This window comes from Phytophthora infestans, genomic scaffold, assembly GCF_000142945.1.
Source record: "Phytophthora infestans T30-4 supercont1.12 genomic scaffold, whole genome shotgun sequence".
Classification (NCBI taxonomy): domain Eukaryota; phylum Oomycota; class Peronosporomycetes; order Peronosporales; family Peronosporaceae; genus Phytophthora; species Phytophthora infestans.
The window spans coordinates 366698-391754 of NW_003303747.1; the positions used below are offsets into that span (position 1 = coordinate 366698).

Below are 25057 nucleotides of genomic sequence, written 5' to 3' on the forward strand. Positions count from 1 at the left end.
GACTGACCGGAGGTGTGGTGGATGGGACCTTGCCCGACGATTTGCCGGTACGCTTGGCGGGAGACATGTGTCGCGAAGGGGAGAAAGCGGTTGTGGATGCTGGTGATGCACGTCGTGGACGCTGTTTTGCAGCGCCGACCACGTACAGGAGGCGATTGTGGTGAAGTGCTTTCTCAGAAATAAGAGAATGGTCCTGACGCGGGGTCACTATCCCGAATCAGTGACAATTTCAAGTGATTATAGAGGATTTGGGTTGTTTGGCACGGGTGCAAGTTGCCTGTGGTGGATTAGCCATGGCGAGCAGCACCCCGTATGGAATGACGATGGATCTGATATGAGCGATGTACGAGAAGGCAAGATCCACCAAGACTTACCTCGGATCCACCCTTACCTGGATTCACTAAGATGGATATGGGATATACTATACAAGAGTGGATCGAGTGTGGATCCTATAAAGGAAGGATGGTCGGTGCCCTCTGACGGTGGATCTAGTAGCCACGGCTAATGAAGAGTCAAGATCCACCGCGAGGTACCCCGGATCCCATACTTCTGAGTTCGTATCCAGGAGGGAGGATCCCGCCTGGAGGGACCTGGATCCAGGGTATAGGGATGAGGGATACAGTGGATCTCGAACTTTCGTGGGACAACGGAGATCACAGACGGTTGCGAGATGATGTTGGATGATTGGAGAGCTCGGATCCACGGCGAGTGTACCATTACAGTGAGGTGGATCCAAGCGACCTGGATCCGGATGAGTGTACCCATAATAGGGTGACCATGATGATTACGTCATATATCCGGTGGATCTGAAGATAACACAGCTGGGATGATGGGTCAAGGGAAGAAGGGACATGCAGCCGAGCCTGGTAAGGGATTTAGCAGATGAAAGACATAGAAGGTAGAAACCCAGGCAGGTATAGGCTTAAATATCAATACAGACCTCAATTTGCACTGTGGAGGGCAAGTGACCTGTAGTCGTCTCGGGGGTTGGATTTGGCCTCGGGCGATCGCCGTAACAGGAGTGAGCATTGGCCCTGGACAAGGACAGCGTCTACTTCGCCCGCCAAGCATCAGGTCTCACTATGGAGTAATCAAGATCACGAACTAGAGAACAAGTGGGCACGGAATCGTAACGGGATCATCAAGTGGAGATCAACTACGTATAGCGTTTCGACGGGGATTGGATTTGGCCTTGCAGAACATTCGTAGCGGAGATGAGCATTGGCCCGGACAAGTTTCGTGTATACTTTGACCCTAGGGACTAACTCAATAAATAAAGACTCCAATTTGCACAGTGGAGGGCAAGTGACCTGTAGTCGTCTCGGGGGTTGGATTTGGCCTCGGGCGATCGCCGTAACAGGAGTGAGCATTGGCCCTGGACAAGGACAGCGTCTACTTCGCCCGCCAAGCATCAGGTCTCACTATGGAGTAATCAAGATCACGAACTAGAGAACAAGTGGGCACGGAATCGTAACGGGATCATCAAGTGGAGATCAACTACGTAAAGCGTTTCGACGGGGATTGGATTTGGCCTTGCAGAACATTCGTAGCGGAGATGAGCATTGGCCCGGACAAGTTTCGTGTATACTTTGACCCTAGGGACTAACTCAATAAATAAAGGACTCCAATTTGCACAGTGACACGCAAGTGCCTTCCTGCCCTCAAGAACCGGAACTACATTGGCCGTACGAGCTCCGAGAAGGTTGGGAATTGCGAATCTAGTGTTGGTAGTGATAACTGGATAATACATTGGCCAGATCCTACAACCTAGTGAGCTTTTCCTTTACTTGTGCAGATCCGACAGGTTAACCGAATTTACTACTTGGTCGGTTACACCCTAGGGGCTCTCAACTCTCAAGATCCCGTCACAGGAGGCGGCAAGTACGACTTAAAGGACAACACAAAGGCAAGGGAACACACCCGCAAGGCAACCCTACGGCTAGATCCACGATCTAGGCCCCGGATCCATAAGCTCGAATATTCGCTTAGGATACGGAACCATCCACGGACGCAGAGTGAAGATTTTCCACTGCTGCTCCACCCCATCCCCACGTCTCGCCAAGACACTCAAGCTTCACCACTTGAACTCTTCGGAAGTTACCGAGAGAGCAGATCCCGCCCTACCGACGGGTACACAAGGTGAGGAAAGTTCAGCAGAACACGGATCATCGGGGGACCCCCTCCGTTAGTCGGTGTCTGGGCGCAGTTGGTAAGTTGGATCTGGCAATCTCGCAGATTTTGCTGATCCCGCTACACCACAGAGTCCTCATCTCTCCCAGCGGATGGCCCGCTGGCTTTCGTTCTTCTCTGAGTACAACTTCGTTGTCCATTACAAGCCCGGCAAGAACAACATCCTCGCCGACGCTTTGTCTCGGCGTCCCGACTACGACCCACGCGGTGCATTGGGTCGACAAGCTTCGCTGGATGAAGACGATGTAGACGAGTGTGCCACGTGTGAGGCGTCAGGAGTCAATCTGACGAGCGTCTCCCCGGTAATGCCACCCCGCGACGAGATCCGAGCTGCTTACGAGCATGACTTGATGTACTACAGTATCCTGGAGCATCTCCGCTCTCCCAGCGCCGACACACTGAGAGACCTTTCCCGATCTGTACGAAACAAAATCCACCGATATCGTCTCAAAGGACGAGCTGCTGACGTACAGCATCGACAACTTCGATACCCCACGTGTCGTTGTCCCTAATGACCCCGATCTGCGCTCAGGGATTATCCATGAGTTTCACGACGCCCCGCTGGGCGCTCATCTCGGTCGCGAGAGTACGTTTGCCGCTATGTCACGCGACTTTTATTGGCCCCACCTGTATAAATGGGTGCATAAGTGGGTGCGCACCTGCGAGATCTGCCAGCGCGTGAAACCTGCCTCGTCTTCGCAGGCTCCCTTGCGTCCTCTACCAGTGGCCGCCGAGGCCTGGCGCTCGGTGTCGATGGACTTCATCTTCGGGCTCCCATTCGATGCTAACCGGCGTTCAGGTGTCCTAGTGTTCGTAGACCGCTTCAGCAAGATGGTCCACCTGATTCCAGTGTCGGATTCGATCACCGCGGCAGATACCGCGGTGCACTTCATCGATGCAGTCTTCCGCCATCATGGCCTTCCGGAATCCATCGTCTCCGACCGCGACCCGCGCTTCACGTCGGCCTTCTGGTCGAAGCTCTTCAAGCTACTGGGCTCGAAGCTATTGATGTCCACAGCGGCCCATCCGAAAACGGATGGCCAGACGGAGCGCGTAAATCGCGTCCTCGAAGACGTTCTTCGAAGCTACGCGACGTCGTTCTCCAGCTGGAGCTCGTTTCTGCCTCTGGCCGAGTTCGCGCTGAACAACGCGGTACACGCGTCGACTGGGCTGACGCCCTTCTTCATTAACAACGCGCGACACCCGCGCGTTCCTGTTCTTCTCGCTGTGGACCATCCCACAGCACCGTGTGTCTCCACTCTGGGTGGGGAAGAAGCTGCCGACAAGCCGTCTACTCCAGCTCCGATGTCTCCGGCGACAACACCGGTACTGGGTCAACCGGTACACACACCGGTTGCTAATGATATCTCGAGTGTATCCGCAGTCCCCACATCGGTCAACGCAGTGACACGTTCCGCATCGAGCCCACTTGCGCCGGCTAACCTCGCGCCGAAGCATGCGGCGCGACCAATCGACTCCGCCGTCGTCTCCAACTTTGTACTACAGCGCCAAGCGGTCACACGCTATGTTCGAGACGCACTGCAGGGATGCAGGGGACAAGCAGAAGGAGAACGCCGATAAGACTGGCCACAAGAACACGGCCATGTTTACGACAGGCGAACGCGTACTTCTGTCGACTGAAGGTATCAGAAACTCTGCGGCTACCAACCTCGGCGCGAACAAACTCGCGCCGCGCTTTATTGGGCCGTTTACGGTGGTCAAGACCATTAGTGATGCTTACACGCTTGACATTCCTACGTCACTACGTCTGCATCCGACGTTTTACGTCGAACAACTCAATAAGTATCACCCCGCTACGATTCCAGAGTCGTCTCAGGCTACTGAGCCGGAGCATGCGTCGAGCGACCTTCTCGACGGGCGCGGCGAGCCATCGATCCATCCGCACCAGGAGTCGGATCTCGAGGCTGTGTCCCCGTCTGTAAACGACCGTGAACCGACCTCTCCAGCATCTGCAACCGAGCAAGGATCTCTCGGGTCGACTGACGCAGCTGCGCACTCTCCCCGGTGGCCCGAACAGTCTGATCGAGAGCCTCATTCAATTTCTGCTGGGCATCCCAGTAGCGGTTCAGCAAGTCGGTCTCGTTCTGGGCAGCCAGAACGCGAGTGTTATCGACGCGACGACCCTCCTCCTGTTGTTGACGCTGCCGGAGATACCCGCTGGATTGTTGAGCACATCGTTGCCCACGAAGATCCACTTCGCGCTCCCAAACGTCATCGTGGGCTCGCCTACGATGTTCCGGCGGACCGTCGCTATCGGGTACGATGGATCGGGTTTCCTCCCGACGAGGATACGTGGGAGTCTTGTGCCAATCTCCTTCGTGACGTTCCGAATGTGGGCCAGGCGTATGAGTCCAATCTCGCTGTGAACCACCATATGTCGCATGCCAGCTCGCACGAGGAGAACGACTTATGCGATCACGCGAACGTGATCGAGATCGATGACTTGGTCGACCACGCGAACGTGATCGAGAACGACAAATTGGACGACCACGCGAACGAGATCGAGATCGGCGGCTTGAGCGGCCGCGCGAACGAGCCCGAGTCCGATGCCAAGAATCTTTACGTGCAGAGCGTCGGCGTGATCCGGCGCGACTAGAGGCGCGCACGCTCTCGGCCAACAAGCGACGATACTTCTCGATCCACCCGTGTTCTTGTTCACCGAGTGGATACCCGGCGATGTGACTTCTCCACTCCTCGACAGTCGGACGCGATCCAGTACAAGTACCACAACCTTCAGCGACCCTCACGTAGCAGATGCGGCGCATGTCCTCCCATGCGCTGGTGCAGACGCGCTCACAGAGTTCTGTGAGCGAGTGCTCCTTGACGATCTCCTCGCGGTACACCAACCAGCCGACGAAGCTCTCCCCTTCTTCCTGCGTCCGATTCCAACGCCGGATGAAAGCGCACCACGACTCCTGCAATGCGCCATATGCGACACCCTCGACAGGCTTCTGCCGCAGTCCACGGAAGCGCCGGAAGTGTTCCTTCATCGTGTCCAGCGTGTCCGGAGCCCGCGCTCCGGATATATCGTAGGGAGCCCATGCCCGGAGTTGGTCGTCCATCACGCGCGTGCCTCGTGCCGCTGCGGTCGACGACGTCGCCGTCGTCGGTGTTCCCGTCCGCTGCTGGTCCATCGTGCTGCTTGTCGTCTTCTCTGCAAGTCAAGTTGTGTCGCTCCTGCGCTTCGCAGGAGATGTCTCCGTCTCTCTTTCGCTCCTCCCGTTAGCCAAGTCCCCGTTCGCCATCCTCACGCAGATTGATTTGTTCTTCGCCCACTGCTTATGCTGCGTAAGTGCAACTTTAAGAGGGGGGGTAATGTAATGGGCCCCTCCATTACATAAGTAGGTAGATTTCTTTACATAAGTAGGTGCATCAGCACACGACTAGCGTGTGCTGAAATGCTGTCATGCCATTGGCTGATATATGGGGAGCCAGACCCATTATTAGCCAATTGGACTATGATATGTATTTGAGTGGCCAGGGCTGTGGCCTTGGTCCTAAAATAAAGTCAGAGTTGATTTTTTCTTAACCCTAAGACTAAGTCGTCCTATTGCGAGCTTCCTCAACACTATAGTGTAAGCAAGTAACGGAGTAAATACCTGGCCCGTTACACGTATGGTGCGTACCCGACGTACTCGACGTATTCGGCGTATGACCCTGGGGTCCGTTCGTATGGGGCCCCTCCGGCGTACGGTCTCGACAGCTACCTTGCTGTTCAGCCCGATGCTTGGGTGCCTGCTCCGACGCCCTCGTCAACGTCTGTGGTCGGCCCTCGCTTCGAGGAGCTGGGTCAAGGTGGGTCTGCGAGGCAGTAACCCCCTGCAGATCATGATACCACTTAAGATGTCCAACGTAGAGCGTCGGGTGCGTCGTCATTGACTTGGGCAGGTCGATGGTGTACGACGCACCATGCCTGACCAGGACCGCGAACGGTCCAATGAAGCGGTGCTTCAGATTGTTGCTGCCGACAGAGCTTACAGTGTTTAGTGGTAAGTTTCTCGTGTCTAATAGCACTAATTCACCCACCTTAACACACTTAAGTTTCCTCGTCCATGTTTGTCTGAGTACTCCTTCTGTCTCTCCTGCGCCGCTGCCATGCCATCGCGGACCCTGCTGATCACGCTCAGCTTGGTACCCTAAAAGGATTCCACTTGTTTCCGCAGCAAAACCGATCTCACATCTGAGACCTGGGAAGAATGAGCTTTCCGAGCCTCTCCCCCACTTAGAATAGAGGATACGGTGTCTCCTCGAAGAGTAAGATGCACTCTGAGGTGACGAAAGCCAATCAAGTAGAGCGGCGTGAGCCCCGTGGACGCGTGCACCGCGTTGTTGAGCGCAAAATCAGCAACGGGAAGCTGCGTCGACCACGTACATGGGTCTTCCCCGCACACACTGCGCATAGTGTCCTCGAGAGCTCGATTGACGCGATCTGTCTGGCCGTTTATCTGTGGATGATCCGCAGTGGACATCTGCAGACGAGTTCCCAGTAAAGGAAACAGCGTTTTCCAAAGCGCAGCCGTGAACCGCGGGTCTCGGTCTGAGACAATCGTCTCCTAGAGACCGTGATAGCGAAAACGCCATCGACGAACAACCTCACGGTCTGCTCGCCTGTGACGGTAACGGGTACTGGAGCAAGATGTGCCATCTTGCTCAGCCGACACACGAACACCAAAATCCCAGTGTTGCGTGTCCGTCGGCGAGAAGCCCAAATATGAAGTCAAGACTCATCGACTTCCAGCAGTCAGCCGGAACAGGCACGCTCTGTAACGGAGCCAAAGCGTGCCCTGCGGGTTTAACCCGCTGACATGTTTTGCATGTCTTCACGTACTGGGCGACCCACTTGTACATGTGGGTCCACCAGAAGGCCTGAGAGACCGACAGGAAGGTCTTCTAGGCGCATCGTGCGCCCCCGCGAGGATGTCAAGCTTCAGATCCTCGGCGTTGGGTACGGCCACCCGTGGAAGTTCACTAGGCTCCACCCGGTAATAGTGGAGGCCATCCTTCAACTCATATCGGTGGAGCCGGGAACGCTGTCGCGACGAAAGCAAGTCGGACTTCGCGCTCGTTCCTGCTAGAACCTTGACGATAGGCGCGACAGCCTCATCGTTCCGATATGCCACGCGTATCCAATCATATAGATCCGTTGTTACCCGTGCGATGTGGACCAACTCGTAGTCTGTACGCCGAGAGAGGGCGTCCGCAAGCACGTTAAATTTGCCCGGCTTGTACTCAACGCGGAAGTTGTACTCCGCGAAGAAGGACAGCCACCTTGCCTTCCGTTGGGAGAGGTGAGGCGAATACGTCGCCGTCCTCAAGAATGAGTGGTCTGTGTAGATCTCATAACGACCGTGAGCCCAGAAGATGACCCCAAAACTTCACAACGGCATACTTCATTGCAAGGAGCCCTTTGTCGTGGGCACGGCAGCTCCGTTCGGCAGCTTTGATCTGTCTGGACTGGAACGAGATGACTCGTTCGTGTCCAGCCGTGTCGGTCTGCAGCAATGCACAACCGATGGCATAGTCGGAGGCATCGCAGACGACGCTGAACGGTCTCGTCTCGTCTCGTCCGGCAGAGCCAGGACAGGAGCCTCTTGGAGACTGACCTTGATGCTGTCAAAGGCATCCTGGTGCTCTTGCTCCCAGCGCCAGTCGGCGTCCTTCTGAAGGAGGCCCGACAAGAGCTTAGCGAGGCCCTCGTACCCTGCGCTGTACTTGTGAAGGTAGTTGGCCAAGCTCAACCACTTTCGAAGATCCTTCTGGGATCGGGGCGTCGGTCATGCTGCAATAGCCTGGACCTTGTCTGGGTCAGCCCGAACGCCCACGTTGCTGACGAAGCAATCGAGAACCTCGATCTCTGGTGACGCGAAGACGCACTTGTCGATGTTACCGTAGAGCTTGTTCGCTCTATCACGTCCAGCACTCAACGGAGGTGTCCCAAATGCACCTCAATGGCCGTCTTGCCTCCCTCTGCACGGCTATGGACGAAGATGACGTCGAAGTACGCTTGTACGAAGGCGCGTAATGGCCTGAACAGTTGCGTCACCAGGTAATTGAATGTCGCTGGGGCTTTAGACAAGCCCTGCGGCATGACGAACCACTCCCAAAGCATACCACTTGGAGTGCTCACCGCGGTGAGCGGGATGTCGCTCTCGCGCATCAGGATCTGGTAGTACCCGTCTAACAAACCAGCGCACTGTACAGTAGGCTTCCGGCAATTTCGTTCAACAACACATCCTTTCGTGGGATTGGTGTCTGGGTCAGCACCATCGCATTGTTCAGCTTGTTATAAGCGTGAGCTAGACGCCACCTCCCGTTCGGCTTCCGAACTCAGAAAGTTGGCGTCGAGTGCGGGGACTTTGACTCCCGCACCACGCCTGCCTTCGCTTTCGCAGCGAAGAAGGCATCGCTTACCTCGCATTGTTCGCGTGGAAGAGACCATTGTCTCGTGACACAGTAATTTGTGCCGGGCACGAGATCAATCTCATGCTGTACGCCTCGATCCGAGTTGGGTCGGTGGATGTTTGTTTACCACGTCCGCATACTCCGTCACCAAAGGATACACCGGATCCTTGGGGTTCTTAAGGATCTCAGAATCCAATGGCGTCTGACGCTGCTTGCTCAGCTCTTCTAGGACGTCCTCGTCCAAAACAGAGTAGGCGCCCAACTCCTCAGGATTGGCCTCTGCTCAAAAGAACACCATCTCGGCAATCTCCCCCGCCTTGAGGCTGGCCAGGAAAGACTCGGTCTTCATTTCCTCGAGGTTCAGTATATCTGCAACCTCTGGCAACGGTTCCAAGTGGACACCAGATGCCTTAACGGGTAAACCGGTCTCGCCATCGAAGATGTGATAACATTCTCCACCGGCTGTGTCGGAGGAGCCCGGGCGCTGGACTCCGAATCGCTTGAGGCGACGTCGATCTAAACGAGGTTCAGACCCGACGCTCGGCGGCGTCGTTGTCGACGGCGACCGTGACGTGGAACTTCGTTTCCCACGTCTGGGGATGTCGGGGTGCCGACATCCGAGGCACCCGAGGCCTCGTGTGGTACTACGTTACCCACACAGGAAGTGCATGTCGCGCCTTCCTCTTCAGTTATGGTCTGGGCGACCTCGTATGGCAACACACAGGAAGCGTTTCCGACGTTTTACTCTTCAGTTAAGGTCTGGGCGATCGTGTGTGGAACTCTGTTACCCATCTTAGACACGCTATTACCAGCGTTCGTTACAGCCGCAGCTGTCTGCAGAACTATGTTACCCGCTTGTGGACCTAAGCTACCCACTTGGCCAGCGCCTCCTCTGGGCGCCGCCACCATCGAAGCGTCCTCAGAGTCGTCCTAAACGTCGACGACTTCCAAGCATCTGCTGAATGCTTCGGTACTCTGACAGCCCTTGCGGACGTCCCGGATCCTGACAGGGGTGGTAACATAACTCACCAATGCTCTGTCAGACTTTGCAGGGTGGCTGGCACCGATCGCCTTGCATCGTCAGTCGATCCAGGGCTCGTGCTTCTCGCGCCAGGGCATGTCCAGGATCATATCGTAGGGATCCATGTCGAGAACAGTAAACTGTTCGAGGCTGTCAAAGTCTTCAAACTTGACGGCCAGATCCACTTGAAGTTGGGGGCAGTGACGACCTTCCCGTCGGTCAGTCGCACTAACACCGTCCCATTGCCCTGGCTTTCTCTCAAAGCATCAGACAGCTTGTTGCTATTACGAGCAACCGTCTGGCGGCGTGCGAAATTCTTCGACGCCCCAGAATCGGTCGATATTCTAAAGGGATGATCGTATCCCCGTACACGTCCGTGTACTACGAGCAACCCGCCGCTGCTCTTCGCCGATTCGAGAGTGCGAAGACTCTCAGGGGCTAAGTCCCCGTGGTACGCGCCACCCGCGCACCCATCACGAAGACTTAGTTCTTCCCCAGTAGGGCGCCCCGCCCCTACTGGTTCCCTGCGTTCCCCTGTCCCCGGGATTCTGGCTTCTGCCAGCGACCCTTGAGGACGGGCTTGGGAAAAGTAGTCTTTCCGCGGGACATTCACGCTTGAGGTGGCCCAGCTTCCCGCAGTCAAAGCAGCGAATGTCACGCTGCTCGGCGGACCCGCGTTCCATGGAACTGGTCAAGTGGGGTTTGCTCGACCGGGATTCGACACAGAATTCCCTGGCCTTGCTGAGGCCGGCGTGCGCGCATGACGATGGCAGTATTCTTCTTGAAGAGCCACTTGAATCACCTCTTCGAGGGTGCTTGACTGCACCCGGAACAGCGAACTGCGCGCCGGACCCACTGAAGACCGTCCATGAGCACAGTCACCTTGCTGCGTTCATTGAGTGGGCGGCCCACTAGGAACGCCGTGACTTCCCGTATCTCTTGGACGTACTCGTGCAGCTTGCGCCTTCCTTGGTTGCATGGGAGGAAGCGCGAACGCCGCCGGTACTCGTAGTTCGCCAGGGGGAACGCGGCTCAGAGCTGTTCGCACAGCTGAACCCAGGATGTGAAACATCCAGGAGATGGCACCTCTCGCGTGTACACCCAACGCTTAGCACGGCCGCTAAGGTTGGAGAGCACAAAAGCAACACGAAGTTGCTCGATGGAGATCAGAGTCACGTCAATCGCGAGCGCTACCTCTCGAACCCAGAAGTGATGGTTCTTACCTTCCTTCCCTTCATACGGCTTAACCTTCAGCCGTATTGGTTTTGGGTGTGGCAGATTTGTTTCTGCCGCCGGAGCCTGCAGATTTTCCCGCACATGTGCGATGAGCCCTTGCTCGAACGCGTCAAACGCATTGACACGCTCGAGCTGCTCGACCGGCGTTGATGCCACCAGTCTCTGCAGGGTCTTCATCCCGACGATGTCAGCCATCTTCCGAACCGACTCGAGCTGTGAGTCGTTCAGATAGGAAAAGGCGTTCCTATGGTTCAGGTAGTCTACCCGCGTTGGCGTGGATTGACTACAAGTGCTACCAAGTGTGACGGGGTCACACAGCACCTTGCGATAGAGGAAGTTGGATTCCGAGAGTATACAAACTCTCAGTGAACAGAAGTTCACAGGCCCCCTTTTGCCTAAGGAGCGAAGTGACCAAGTTTTAGGAATGCTGTAAGCTGAATGTATTTATAGGAAGGCTAAGCTTGAGTTAAATATACAAACTATAAGTCACCTATTGTATAGCTATGTCATCAGTCAATGGTTGGCCTCTGACGATCCGGATACCATGTACCAGATATCTCGAAGTGTGACGTGTCACACTTTATGTAACTATGGTACACTTGGGGCTACGTACCCGTTACACGGAACTAACGTTAATCCTGATTAAATTGCGCTTTTGTCATATAGCACTCGTTGATGGATTTCCAGGGGATAATTGGGCTACCTCCTTTGCATGCAAAACTTAATCTTACAAGCATACCTAACTTATCACAAGCAACCGAACCGTACCAGTTATTTATAATCAATTTGCTATTGTACCCGCTTTTGCTTGTACAACTGAAAAGTTACAAGATCAATCTTGATATGATGGTATCGTTGTGACCCCGCTCAACCGTCGAAGAGGATCGCCCAAGCCAACACTGTAGCGTCGCACTTTCAAGACCAGTGAGTCTGCGGGGTCTCACTCTCACGCGAAAAATTCACTAGGGATTATCGACAACTTTACCACCGTACGCAACTACAGCAGCAATAAAAGCGTTCAATCAATGGAAGAACACGCAAACGTTAGATTCATATACGATCTATAAATTAAACGTTTTTAAAAATCGCTTTATTTTAAAGCGACGAAATTTGTTACAACGCTACAATGAATGCTCACTACATAATGTATGACGTTCTTTTTCTTTCGCTTTTAATATATACTTGCTCAATGATTCGGAGTCGCCAGTGCTGCGTTCACAAAGAGGAGTAACAGACCAGTTACTGTGGTGTTTATTTCGACAGGAATACCGTTCGAGTGGACCAACAACCATGCATAGTGATGAAAACATGGAAGGGTGTCGAATAATGCGTCCTAAACGAGTCCTAGAATATCCTATTTGTCCTAGCATTAGACTTGTTTTCAATAGGATATTTTCCAAGTACGATATTACCTATCCCATCGCCCCTAAACCACCACTCCGCGGGGCGCTCGCTACCGGCAAAGCCCTGTGGTGAAGTGCTTTCTCAAAAATATGAGATGGAATATGATGAAAAGTCATTATCTCGGATTAATGACGGTGCCCAGTGGATAGGGCGGATCTGGACTGTACGAAGTGGATCTGGTCTAAACGAAGTGGATCAGAGGTCGAGACTACCACGGTGAATCTCTGTGATGCCGCATATAGTACCGTTGATTAGCGATCCAAAGGTGAGGTACCTGGATTCATACCCTATAGGATCGACCCGAAGTAGGAGACTGCAGATGATGGATCGAGAGGTTAACCAGTGGCTAAGAGCATGAAGAATGGCAGGAGGAACACGGTTGGTGGCAGTGTAACTGAGATCCACCAAGTGGAGGCTCGGATCCACCCTCGCCCGAGTACACCTAGGGGATATGGGATCCACAATGTGTGGGTGGATCGAGTGGGGATTCTATGGAGGAAGGGTGTAGAAACCATCTGAAGGTGGATCTGGTACTACCCCCCCCCCCCCGTCACTAAGGCTTGATAATGAAGCATGTGACATTTTTCACCTGCTTGATAATCAAGCATGTGGGGATCGTCATAGAATGGGCATTTAGTCCCCAATGTACAGGGCTTGGGGCCCTAACTGTAAAGATAAAGTTCCTTGGAGATGCGCTGTCGTAAAGACAGTGCTTCAAACGAGAAGCCTCTGAGCCATCCATTCTTTCTCCAAAAAGAAACGCGGGACCAAGGTGCCTCCCCGCCGCGTCACGCGCACTGAAGCGGAGGCGTTCCTGCGTCGTCTCGAGAGGAAGGAAGGCGCAGAACGCGCCCGCCTGCTTGAAGAGCACCGTGCGTATGTCGACGGTATGCGTGACCGCGATGATGCCTTTGGCGGCGAAGTTGCGGATGAACCGCTTGTTTCAGCTCCTACGTCAGCAACGATAGGAAGGCGGCCTAGGATGACAGTGGCTTCACGCAAGCCTCCTGTTCCAGCTACGTACCAGAAGAAGGGTGCACTAGTGGGGTATTACAATTTGCTGGCAAGAGCACCGCGATTGAAAGGGAAGGCGCCAGTCGCAGCACTGTATACAGAAAAGCTTGCTGCCGATGCTGCTTCTGCTGATGAGGATGGGAGTGACAGCGGAGACGACGATTACGTGGAAACGGGAGAAGACCAAGGCAATGACGACGCTGAGTTTGACATGGCGACAGCGGCAAAGATCACAACACCGAAGAAGGCGGCGAAGAAGAAAAGACCGGCAATGGCGCCTGGCAAGGCCAAAGTAAAAGATAAGCGTAAGCGCGCACCATCGAAGAGCTCAAGAGCTGACAAATCTGCGCGGACAACAAGCCCATACGTTGCTGCTGATGAAGAAGCCGCCAGGTGAGGAGATTATGCGTTTTCGTACGATGTGTTTCTCCCACTTCATGTTCGTAATTGATTGTAGCGATGCGTCTGTTGGTGGCGATTTGGACTATAGCAACACGTCGCCATCTTCGCCATGTGCAACAATCACAACGCAGGCACAGCGTGGACCCATGTCGACATCGGAAGGTGCTTCCTCTGCGCAACAGACTTCACCGCTAACGCCACCTCGATCTTCGGCTACCAGGTACGCTGTCACATAATGAATATCAAGCATATGCGAGATTTATTTCTGACAGCATGCTGTATATTACCGTTGATTTTGCAAGGTCACTGAATATGGCTACTGTTATTCACACAACTACGGTTCCCACAACCCCGCCTCCTCTCTATTCCCGTCAAGATTCCCGTCAAGATGATGCCATCTATGATGGTGGTGCATTGGATTCGGGTTACGATGGTTCAGACACTGGGTCAGCTGAATGGGACGGATAATTTTGGAGCTGATGTGGATGATGAGATCCCATGCGAGAGCGACACGGAGGCGAGTGATGAACTGTCCATAGATGCACCTCAAACTGGCGATTCACCGAGTTCTACACCTGCAGTTGGTGCAGCTTCTACAGCAAACCGTCGCGGGGGACAGCGACCTCCAGGAAGTAAGGAGGAGGCCGAACGCTGGAAGGACATCATTGACAATTGGCGCATCGTAGAGAGGTCTGATTTGCCAAATCTAATAGATACAAAGCAACTTCTTGAGAGGAACGTCTATTCTGTGGGGACCATTCAAACTAACCGGTTTCATCGCTCAGTTGCAAGCCCAGCTACTACAAGCGGGGTCGGCCGAATTTGCAGCACCGTAAGGAAGGTGCTTATTCTGCTGGCTGTTCACATTGCTAACTATTACTGTATGTGTCCAAAGATGTACTCACCTAGACCAGTTACACCAATGCATGGCGACGTTCCATCGTTCACCCACTAGCTAAAGAAGGACGACAAGTGGGTGGAGGTGAATGGAATTTGAAAGCGGCGTCAACGGCAGTGCAAGGTCTGTACTATACGGAAAACCAGCAGTACACAGTGGCAGGTGACGCGATTCTACTGTCCCGGTTGCAGTAAAGGCTCCAAACGGTACGTTGCTATGCTCTATCGCTCTTACAACTGGTATCTAGCACGTATATGCAGTGTCTACTTGTGTGACAAGGTGGGATAAGCACATTACCCAAGTAACAACCAGTCTTGCTTCTCCATTTGGCACCAACTTTGGCGCAATGGAAGCGAGCGCCCACAGCCGCGCCACGACCGCGGTATCCAGCTGAGGACCCACCAAATAAGCGGACGGGAGGACAAGGGGGTCGTGAAGAGGAGGAGGACGGTGGGGACGATGAGGAGGCCGCAGGGCTCGGCAATGAGGGAAGTGATGGTGGTGAAAATTCTGATATTGATCAGAACGAGACAACGGAAACTGGGGGTGACGACGCGGTAGAGAGAGAGCACCAAGAGTAGGAAGCAGTGAAGCTGCGTAAGTAATAGCCCAAATGACTTGCTTTTAGCAAACAGATGCAATACACAAATTTGCTTTCGTAGCCGTTCTGCACGTGACAAAATCGATTCATTCCCAATAAAAGAGCCATTTGCACATGCATGATGTCGCGTATGGGCTTTCCGGAATTTCTTACCATGCTCGATATAAAGCATGTGGGTTTATAATACGTACGATTGCAGGATCTTGTACAAATATACAGACACCGATCTTTTTTTTCCTATACAAATTTTACGTTAATACTTTATTTAACATGCTTGATATCAAGCATGTTAAAAAGTAGTCTGTGCATTCAAGATTTGCTCTCGTAACGAGGGGGGGGGTTAACGACAGATGTCCCAGATCCCACTCTCCCAAGTCTGGATCCAATGGATTGAGGATCCCACGCAGCGTAACTTGGATATTTGGAATAGGGGTGGTGAATCCACTCGATCTCGATTTTTCGTGGAGCAGGGGAGACCGCAGACATTTGTAATGTGGTGTTAGAAGATTGGAGGGCTCAGATCCACGATGAAGTGAAACACTTGCCGTAAGGTGGGCTAAAGTCGCTTGGATCCGGGACAGTATCCCCATAATATGGCGACCTCACGATGATTTCGCCTTGGATCCGGTGGATCTGATGCTGATACAGCTGGGGTGATGGACCAAGGAGAGAAAGGACATGCAGCCGAGCCTGGTAGAGAATTGAGCAGGTAAAAGACATAGAAGGTAGAAATCCAGGCAGGTACAGGCTTAATTATCAATACAGACATCAATTTGCACAGTATCACGCAAGTGCCTTCCTGCCCTCTAGAATCGGAACTACATTGGCCGTACGAGCTCGATGAAGGTTGGGAATTGCGAATCAAGTGTTGGTAGTGATAACTGGATAGTACATTGGCCAGATCCTACAACCTAGTGAGCTTTTCTTTACACGTGCAGATCCGAAAGGTTAACCGGATTTACTACTTGGCCGGCAACACCCTAGAGGTTCTCATTTTCAAGATTCCGTTACAGGAGGCGGCAAGTACGACGAAAAGGCAACACAAAGGCAAGGGAACACACCCGCAAGGCAGCCCTACGGCCAGATCCCAGATCTAGGTCCTGCATCCACCAAGCTCGAATATTCGCTTAGGATCCAGAAACAACTACGGACGCAGAGTGAAGATCGTACCACTACTGCTCCACCCCATCCCCACGTCTCGCCAAGACACTCAAGCTTCACCACTTGAGCGCTTCGGAAGTTACCGAGAGAGCAAGATCCCGCCCTACCGAGGTACACAAGGTGAAAAAAACCTCAGCAGATCACGAATCATTGGGGGATCCCCTCCGTTAGTCGATGTCTGGGCGCTGTTGGTAAGTTGGATCCAGCAATCTCGCAGATTTTGCTAATCCCGCTACACTAGAGTCCTATGCCCGCTGCGGCGCCTCCGCTTGCGAGATAATTTTCGGGCCTAACGGTGCTTTTATGCCATATAGGACATTTTAGGACTCGTTTAAGAGCATCATACCGACTACGCAACCTTTCAATAATATTACGACGGTCGTGAATCCGAACAGGGTGCTGGGCTCCATCGTTTTCGCCGCGTACGATAGGAGCAACAAAACAACCAATATTGGACTAGTATGGTTGCCGATAGTGTGGCAGTTGCATAGGCGAGAAATGCTGGGGCTACTTACAGGGTAGCTCCTGCAGTCCGTGAGGAGCTTGGGGTATTAGCAGAAGATGTTTTAAAAACTGCTGTTGCTACAGCTGATTTCAGCCACCAAGGCGCGGAAAATCACAGTCAATCATTTCCAGCGCACCAGTACCATAATAAAATTTGGCGAATCTCTAATGTGTTCTGACCGAGCGTAATCGTCGCAGTCAGGAAGCATATACAGAGATCCCCCTGAATAAGTGTGGCTTGTACTTCATATTCCCCTTTATATCCGATTATTTGAATTGGGGTACAAATAACAAATCACGAGATCGCTGTGAATTTCCTTATCAGACGACCCCTACGCTGGACTTCTGTACTACTGTAGTTACTATCAATTTGGAAGCGGTTGGGCAAAACAATATTACGAAAACTAGTTAAAATTGTGTGACAATTTTAATTTTCTTTCACTTTTTATTCACTACATGTACTATTGATTTGGCAAAATTTCGTAGGCTGAGGGTGGCTCTTAACCACTGCCATGCCATGGCACGCGTGGCAGTGGCTTCAGCGCGCTACAGTCTTTCCGGTACTAAAAGACGTTGAAGTATCCATGTAGAACCATCACTCTCCCAATTATGTTTCCACATAACCGCTTCAAATTGATAAAGCTGCAGCTTATCACCTTTTGGGATCTGGACAGACCGAAAAATAAACTCCAAGGACGCTATGAACCGCAGCGTGCGCCCTGAGAACGTAGAGTTTACCGTCAAGGTGAGAGGGAGACAGCCAACAACTACCGTAAAAAACTATCTTCCGTTTGTTTTGCCTTGTTCTAGGCGGCAGAAGACCTCGTGTTGACTGGCAAGGAACGTTCGATCGTGCGCGTGGCGGCCAACAACATGTACTCATGTCTGATGCAGAAGACGCAGCGCTTCTCGTCACTCTTCCGCCACTACAGCAAGCACCACGGACTACCGCGCGAGTCGCTTGACTTTTTCTTCACGGTTGGATTTAAAGTCATTGTCGCAAAATTTGTCCTATATAAACTTTTTTTTTAAACAAAGTTGTGTGTCTGGCAGAACCGACTGGACCCCGAGGATTCACCCGAGTCAGTGCATTTACAAAAGGTGGGGAGGAGGATGGTGTTGATGCTGTTTTGAATGAAATTCTGACCGTTCTGTTGCTGGTCACAGAACGATATAATCCTGGTACGCCGTCGAGTGGCCCCTACGACCCTGACGCTGCCTTCTCACAATGATGATGCCTATTTCGCCACAATGAGAGAGCTCTTCCTGGTGAGGACACGTGTCAAATTGAGGATGGAGAGAACGGAAGTTGCTGACAGGATTACTAGAGTGGTATTGGCAGTGACATAACGCTGGATGTCGGAGGGGACAGGGAGATCCTGCGGGCGCACCGATTGATTCTGACGACAAGATGCGAGATCTTTGAAGCCATGTTCCGACCTGGAGCCATGAAAGAGAGTTGGGACGGCGTGGTCCGTATTGAAGATCACTCGCCCGAGATGGTGTCCAAGATGCTTGAGTTTATCTACACGAATCGCGTGCTGGATCTGGCCAAGCTCAACTCAAACGTACGTGCTTCACTCAAAAGTTAATGGTGAAACTAACTAAACAAATCCTATCTTTTTGTGGTTATTGTGCAGCAACTGATCGACCTATTGACGCTGTCAGAGCAGTACCTGCTACTGCCACTGAAACACCTCTGCGAAGTCGCAGCACAGGATGTTTTGTCCATCGGAAACGTCGGGCGCTTCCTCTGTGCTGCGGAGAAATTCAATGCCGCGTACTTGAAGGAATACTGCCTCGCTTTCTTCATGAATCACACAAGCGAGATCGTCGACGACGAGAACTTCCGCGAGGAGATCGAGAGCTGCCCATCCATGGCTTTAACTATCGTGCGCGCAACTACTCGCCACTCTGGGTCGTCGTTGGAGCCCGTGCAGAAACGGAGAAGACTCAACATGCCATTCGAAGAGACGGAATACTTGTCCCCGAGCACCTGAGCGTCGACCAGTGCTACCTCCATGGATTCACTTTATTTACTACTTCGACGTACAAGACAATAATACGCCACGTCCGCATGCTGTCCACGTTAGCTTCGCATTTCTAGGCACGACTGAGCAGGCACTCCTAAAGCGCAGGAAGAGAATTACCATGTAATCAAAGACGAAGAAGTACGAGCTCTTTTGCATTTTAGCTTACCACCCGAGTTACGATGAGTCGTGGCTTTCGAAGGCAAAACTTCCAAACTCCTCGTTCCACTCTTTGTAAAACGCAAGATCTTTCGCTGCCACACTGGAACGAACCTGGGCAATAGCACAGCAAGAATTAACAAGTTAGCATGCGTCATTAAAACTCTAAAAGGGCCGGACAAAAGTACGAACCCCACGCAAAGCTTCTTTAAAGTCGTCCGAGTTGATAGGACGAACGGAATTGGCATCCATCGTGCGAATATCGGCACAATTCCGGATCGGACCCATCGCAGCCTCAGTACAAAGTGCTCGCACATCTGCACCCGAATACCCTTCAAGTTGGTAAGAGCACACAATCAGGACGAACTCGAAGCGTCGTGATAATCCCACAGTATCACAAACCTTTCGTTGACTCGGCAATGAAAGTCTTGTTCTCGTCGGTCAAGTTATTCCTGTTATCCTTGAGCAGCCGACTAACCAAGTCCAATCTGGCTTCAAACGACGGCAAAGGAATGTACAAACGCTTGACAAATCGTCGACGTGCTGCCTCGTCAAGCTCTTGAGGTCGATTTGTCGCGCCTATAAACCCAAAGGACCAATCGGTACCCTAAAAGCCGATTAGCAGTCGGGATAAAACGTACCAACAACTAGGATGATATCCTTGGCTTTCGTGCCAGCTCCGTCAAGTTGCACCAGAAACTCCGTCTTCATCCGCCGGCTCGCCTCATTTTCTTCTGAGCTGCAACAAATTAAAGTGTAATGTATCCTGTCGATAACACGGATCGACGTCACTTACCTTCGTTGTGTCAATAATGAGTCAATTTCATCAATAAATATCACAGAGGGCTGGCAAAGCACAGGGCAGTTGGAGGTTAGTATAGAATTGTGCCTAGAGGATCATAGATTCTACCTGCTTGACAGCTGCGACGGCAAACAACGTTCGAACGAGCTTCTCTCCTTGGCCAATCTACATTTAATAAGGGCACAAGGGTTTTAAGTCCATTCGTACGAGTAAAACAAATACAGAGCTGCATCGCACCCATTTGCTCGTTAGGGAGCTAGCAGAAATACTGAAAAAGGTCGCCCCAGACTGGCTTGCAATTGCTTTGCCGATCAACGTTTTACCGGTACCAGGTGGCCCAAATAAAAGCAAACCTGCGCACAATGAAGACATATCGATGAGTATTTGCTGACAACCAGGACACTATATCGTAGCACGGCACCTTTCGGAAGAGAGCGGAGTCCCGTGAATATATCTGGCCGCGCCATGGGCCAAATCACCAGCTCGTTCACGCACTTCTTGGCAAATTGCAGTCCCGCTAGAACACACAAAACGAACTATTAGTGGTCAGCTCTGCAAACCTAGGGCGACTGGATACCTCGTACCAATATCGTCGAATGTAATCGGGTCTCCGTTGTCCACAATTTCCATTTCAATCTTCTCGATTAGTTCCGGGTCACAGCTTTTAAGGCGCGGATCAATATTTTCGTCCTCGTCGGGCGGAGTAGTCTGCTTTTTACTGCTGCACAAATAAAATGCCACAGTTGTTGGCTGTTGACCTCCGGTTATTAAGAATCAGTAGATTTAATGTACCCTTTGCTCGCCCCGCCATCGTTCGTTGGGGACACAAACTTTTTGCTGACTGCAGACGGCCCAGATATGTAGCCATTGTTGTCATTGTCACTGCCACCGAGAAGAAGATCTTGGTTTACAGGATGATAGACACCGCGTGATGGACCACGTGGGTTCCTGCGTCGATCATTTCTACTTCGACGTTCATCATCGTCGACGTTCCTGGCTCTTCCTGACATGCGGTCACACTTTTCGTCGCGGTACACAAAACATTAGTCGCAGATTTGACATCCCGGACTGGCAGTGCTACCTCACCTGCAGTCGCTCAGAAGCAGTCTGGAACGGATTGACAGCATTGGGTCGGGTACCCGCACCAAAGAGGTCAGGATCTTCATGAGGCAGCCTCACTCTACTCTTACTCAGTAGATCACTCAGAGGGGGAGGCGTTGGCTGTGGTGCAGGTTCGCTTGGCACTGCTACTTCAGCAGCCTGGGGGGGTCCGCTCCACACGTCATCAGTAAAGTTGAGGTCGTTCCCCATCGTCTTCACTCTTGTAGGCACCACTGGAGCAGTAACCACAGGTTGACGCATTGCAACAGGAACTGGGACTGGAGCTGGAGTTTTCCGAGTCGTTTCCACTTCATTGTTGACACCTTTCTTGTGCTTCTTACGGTCTTCTTCAACCTACCAGAGTACATCACGAAAGCTTGCATCAGCTCGCCATTGTAATACATGTACGCTCACAAGAACCGCTAAAATGCTGTGACCGCTCGCTCACCCCTTCAAAGAGCTTCGGGTAACACCTGTGCATGTCCACGAGTGTCGCTCCTTCCTGCTGCTGTCGTCGCCTCCATTTGCCCCGCACTCGACTTCTCCGCTTAGAAACCTGATGCCTCTCTTCTCGATGCTCTCGACCTCGCAGCAATACTGTCCAAAAGATACGCTTAGTCACAACTGTTCGTAGACACACCAATCGTCTGAAGCCCACACACCGAACTCCGTCGCGTGGAGACGCTGCAAGACGTCGGCACTCTCGCAGTCGACGTGTACGGAGCTTAGCGCTCGGAGCATCTCCTTGTGCGTCTCTGCATTCTCCTGGTCCCCGTGAGTTCGCAACAACTCGTACGTGACACGTCCTGGATCATTGTCACTCATGCTGTCCGAATAGAATTAAAATGGGAAAAAGTACTGTATTGTGTGAATAGACCACTGATGTGAATGAACTTCCTCTTGCGTGTGCTGGCTGTAGCAGATACACTCTCAACGAGCTGAGCGCAGGTTGTATCGCTTAACAGCAGCCGTGGCAGCAGCGTGGCCGGCGATGGCCTTGAATACTTCCCGGTCTTGAGGCCGCACGTCACTCGTGCACTCAACTTCAACACCATCTTTGTCAGCAGCTTGTTGGTCCTTCTTGCTCGCGTTGCTACCCTTCGGGGAAGGTGCTGCTGCTTTCTTAGTTGGTGCCTTGCTGTGACGAGGAGTAGCTTTCTTCTTCTCAGGGGCATTTATTTTCTCTGTCTTGGCTGCGGTGGGTGGAGGCACTGTGGGAACTTCATCCGCGCTTTTCACACGCTTACGCACGGGGCTGTCGGTGGCTGACTCTTGCGTTGCAGCAGCAACCTTAGCAGCCTTCAAATTTCAAGTACACGATATACGTCAGTTAATCTAGATGGGGGTGCCTTCAGTGCAGCTGTAGACGCACCGCTTTGCTGGTCTTCCGCGTACCCCACTCAAACGGTGTACTCAAGCCTTTACTCCCACCTAATTTCGAGAGCTGCATCACGAAGAAATCGTAGTCTGGTCGATCCTCAAAGCCGCAGTAACGAATGTTCTTAAGCATTGCGCCCCATGCATTAGGAAGCGAAGCACAAAGCTGTTCCACCGAGGTGGATTTCTTGATCTTGGCCCCTTCGGCATCACTTGACGCTTTCTGCCACGGAAGATTGCCCCGCATTAAGTAGACGAGTACGTACAACAATGATTCAATGTCGTCTCGGCGGCTAGAAGCTGACGATAAAACAAAAGTAAGAGATTCCCGTTTCTCCAGCTAAGAATCCAAAAGCGAGCGAACGTACTGGCACCGTCGTGGCAATTAATGCTCAAGAAGGTCGGCGTTCCCACAACCGTTCCTTCCTTGTACTCCTTGTGCTTACCCGTGGCGGTGACATAGCGATCGGAAATACCAAAGTCAACGCAGTACACAGTGTTCTCCGAACGCATGTCCAGCATGAAATTTTCAGGCTTCACATCCACATAGAGGATGTTCTTCACGTGCATCTGCTGCAGCGTCTCCAACTGGTCATGTGCATTAAAATGGGCATAATGAGCTGCAACCAATTTAAGGCCACACGTACGATTTCTTGGCCCAGTCGAGCTGCTGTGGCCGACGAGACAGGTCCTTGCTCCTGCAGCACCGTCTCTAACGTTCGTCCAAGTCGCTCTATCACTAGGAAGCGATATCCCTGTAGCCGAAATGACCAGTTAATAGCCGTAATCCACAGCTAATGCAGCAACATTTCCACCGCACTTTATCCTCCCCGTAGGCTCCCATTGGCACGTAAGGGATACCGGGCTGGTCTCTCAAGTGGTTCTTGTACAGCAGGTGCTCGGCGTACAGCGCATCAGCGTTGCGCTCCGCTGGCGTCTTCTTCCTTTTCTTGTTCTTAAGCTTGGCCGCCGGCAGTTGTGGCAGTGGTGAGAGCTTCATGACAAACTCACGGCCGGCATCCCTGCTGAGGGGGCTCATAGGTTCCACTGCAGCACATAAAGGGATTAGTGCGTAATAATTCGATGAGGACTTGACGAGGGATTAACCTACCAGCGTAGACATCGCTGCATGCTCCTGAGCCGAGCTTCTTGCCCAGCCGCCACGACTTGAGCGTCGTTCCCTCCATCGACAGCTGCAGTGCGATAAAACTTATTATTGTTTATTCGTGGAAATGAAATAATCTCTGACAATCTCCTAGGTACATTGTATTGGTGGTATTGTATTCGTGGAAATGAATTTTGTCCTTTTCACTTAGCCTGATGCTCGATTTTTAATAAATAGAGGTCATTTTATTAAATCGACGTCTATAAAAAGTTCTCTTCCCATCTCATTTTTACGCGTGGTTTTATGCTCCGACCATGGCTATAAAACGGATGGACATTCCATCTGTAAACATGGATTATTATTAACTATAATAGCCGAGCGCCGCCGCTACGCGGCGGTAGTTTAGGTTTAGTTTTATTCATTTGCTTCGACCTTCCTTCCCCGCTGCGCTTCGGCGGGATAATTATTGAAAAAACCCCTGTGTGCCTAAATCGTTTTTTTCTATCTCGGGCTAGCATCATATTTACTTATTGAATTAATTGTTCTAATGATCTTGAATCAATATTCTTGATGCAATCTTTTTATTATTGTTAGCTATCACTGCATCTTCATCTTCCACCTAAAACCACCTGCACTTCAAATAACATTTAAACAAACGCCTCACAATATTTTTAGTTTAGCGTCGTGCTCGATATCACGGACCATTTCCGAGCTCACATGATAGTAATGGTCTGTCCAGGTTGCACTACTTACCCGCTTGTACTGCCTATTTGAGCTTGTATGTGACGGGGTCACAAAGCTCCTTGCACAGAGGCAGTGCTTAAGGGTATTAGCTACCCGAGTGAACGTTAGTCGACGTGTTCCCGGCCTCAAAGGGAACGGTTTACTACTTAGAGGAGTAGATGTAAGTGTGGTGTTGGAAATCCCACGTGAACTCTAGCTACAGATGTAGTTAGGATGTTCCCACAACAATACGTCTACTAGGATAGTAAACAATCGTTCGGGCGGACCTGAAGACCCCAGTTCTGCCCTTGCACCGGGACAAACTGGACCTTGTAAACTACTTATATAGGCCAACCAGTAAAATAAGAACACGCTACTAGCACGAGCAAAGCTAGCAGGTGTTTTGAATCCTCGTGGTCCCAACAGCGGAAGGGTACCAGGCACGGGTAAGCCTTTAACGAGATCACCGAGTGTTCAACACTCGGCTGGAAGAAATAAAAGGGAGGCAATTCAAGCACTCCCAGTCGTGCAAATAGGCAACAATAAGCCGTCACGTAAAACCTCCCGATAATAATCGGCCAATACACAAAGTCTCTTGGCCTTGCCGGATGAACCCTCGCTACAGAGCTTCGAGTTCACCGACAGGCATAACACACTCAAACAAGCTTGACCTGACGCTTACCTTGAAGCCGGACGTCGCTCTGTGTGCTTGAGTGGAAATTCTGTTCTGTATTTAAGCTTACCCTTTCGGGTCTATTCCTAATAAGAAGTCCTAATCAAGTATACAAATATCAAGTGAACAATGATCCGTTATGGATCTTCTTGCATGCCAAGCGTCGTCTGCACTGTCGCATGAGCATCTTTAACGGTCCGCGCCCTGTCCCAGACGGTTAACGTGTCTTCCAA

At 51.9% G+C, this 25057-nt stretch overlaps 3 protein-coding genes across 3 annotated transcripts; 1 reads left to right on the forward strand and 2 right to left on the reverse strand.

Annotated features, from left to right (window-relative positions):
• Positions 1–17554: 17554 nt before the first annotated feature.
• On the forward strand, positions 17555–18854 carry PITG_07807 (uncharacterized protein; the record flags this gene model as incomplete). Its single annotated transcript, XM_002903985.1, has 6 exons — positions 17555–17599; positions 17665–17832; positions 17908–17955; positions 18022–18123; positions 18183–18422; positions 18495–18854. The coding sequence occupies 6 exons, from the start codon at positions 17555–17557 to the stop codon at positions 18852–18854; spliced, it is 963 nt and encodes a 320-aa protein (XP_002904031.1).
• On the reverse strand, positions 18635–21771 carry PITG_07808 (fidgetin-like protein; the record flags this gene model as incomplete). Its single annotated transcript, XM_002903986.1, has 14 exons — positions 18635–18981; positions 19054–19157; positions 19236–19375; positions 19446–19622; positions 19685–19782; positions 19840–19889; positions 19954–20010; positions 20083–20198; positions 20267–20362; positions 20430–20563; positions 20638–20864; positions 20932–21159; positions 21395–21543; positions 21609–21771. The coding sequence occupies 13 exons, from the start codon at positions 21769–21771 to the stop codon at positions 19062–19064; spliced, it is 1731 nt and encodes a 576-aa protein (XP_002904032.1).
• A 105-nt stretch (positions 21772–21876) lies between these two features.
• Positions 21877–23510, reverse strand: PITG_07809 (casein kinase I, putative; the record flags this gene model as incomplete). The annotated part of the gene is made up of 6 exons (XM_002903987.1): positions 21877–22245; positions 22319–22623; positions 22692–22911; positions 22971–23078; positions 23144–23370; positions 23435–23510. The coding sequence occupies 6 exons, from the start codon at positions 23508–23510 to the stop codon at positions 21877–21879; spliced, it is 1305 nt and encodes a 434-aa protein (XP_002904033.1).
• Positions 23511–25057: the final 1547 nt, after the last annotated feature.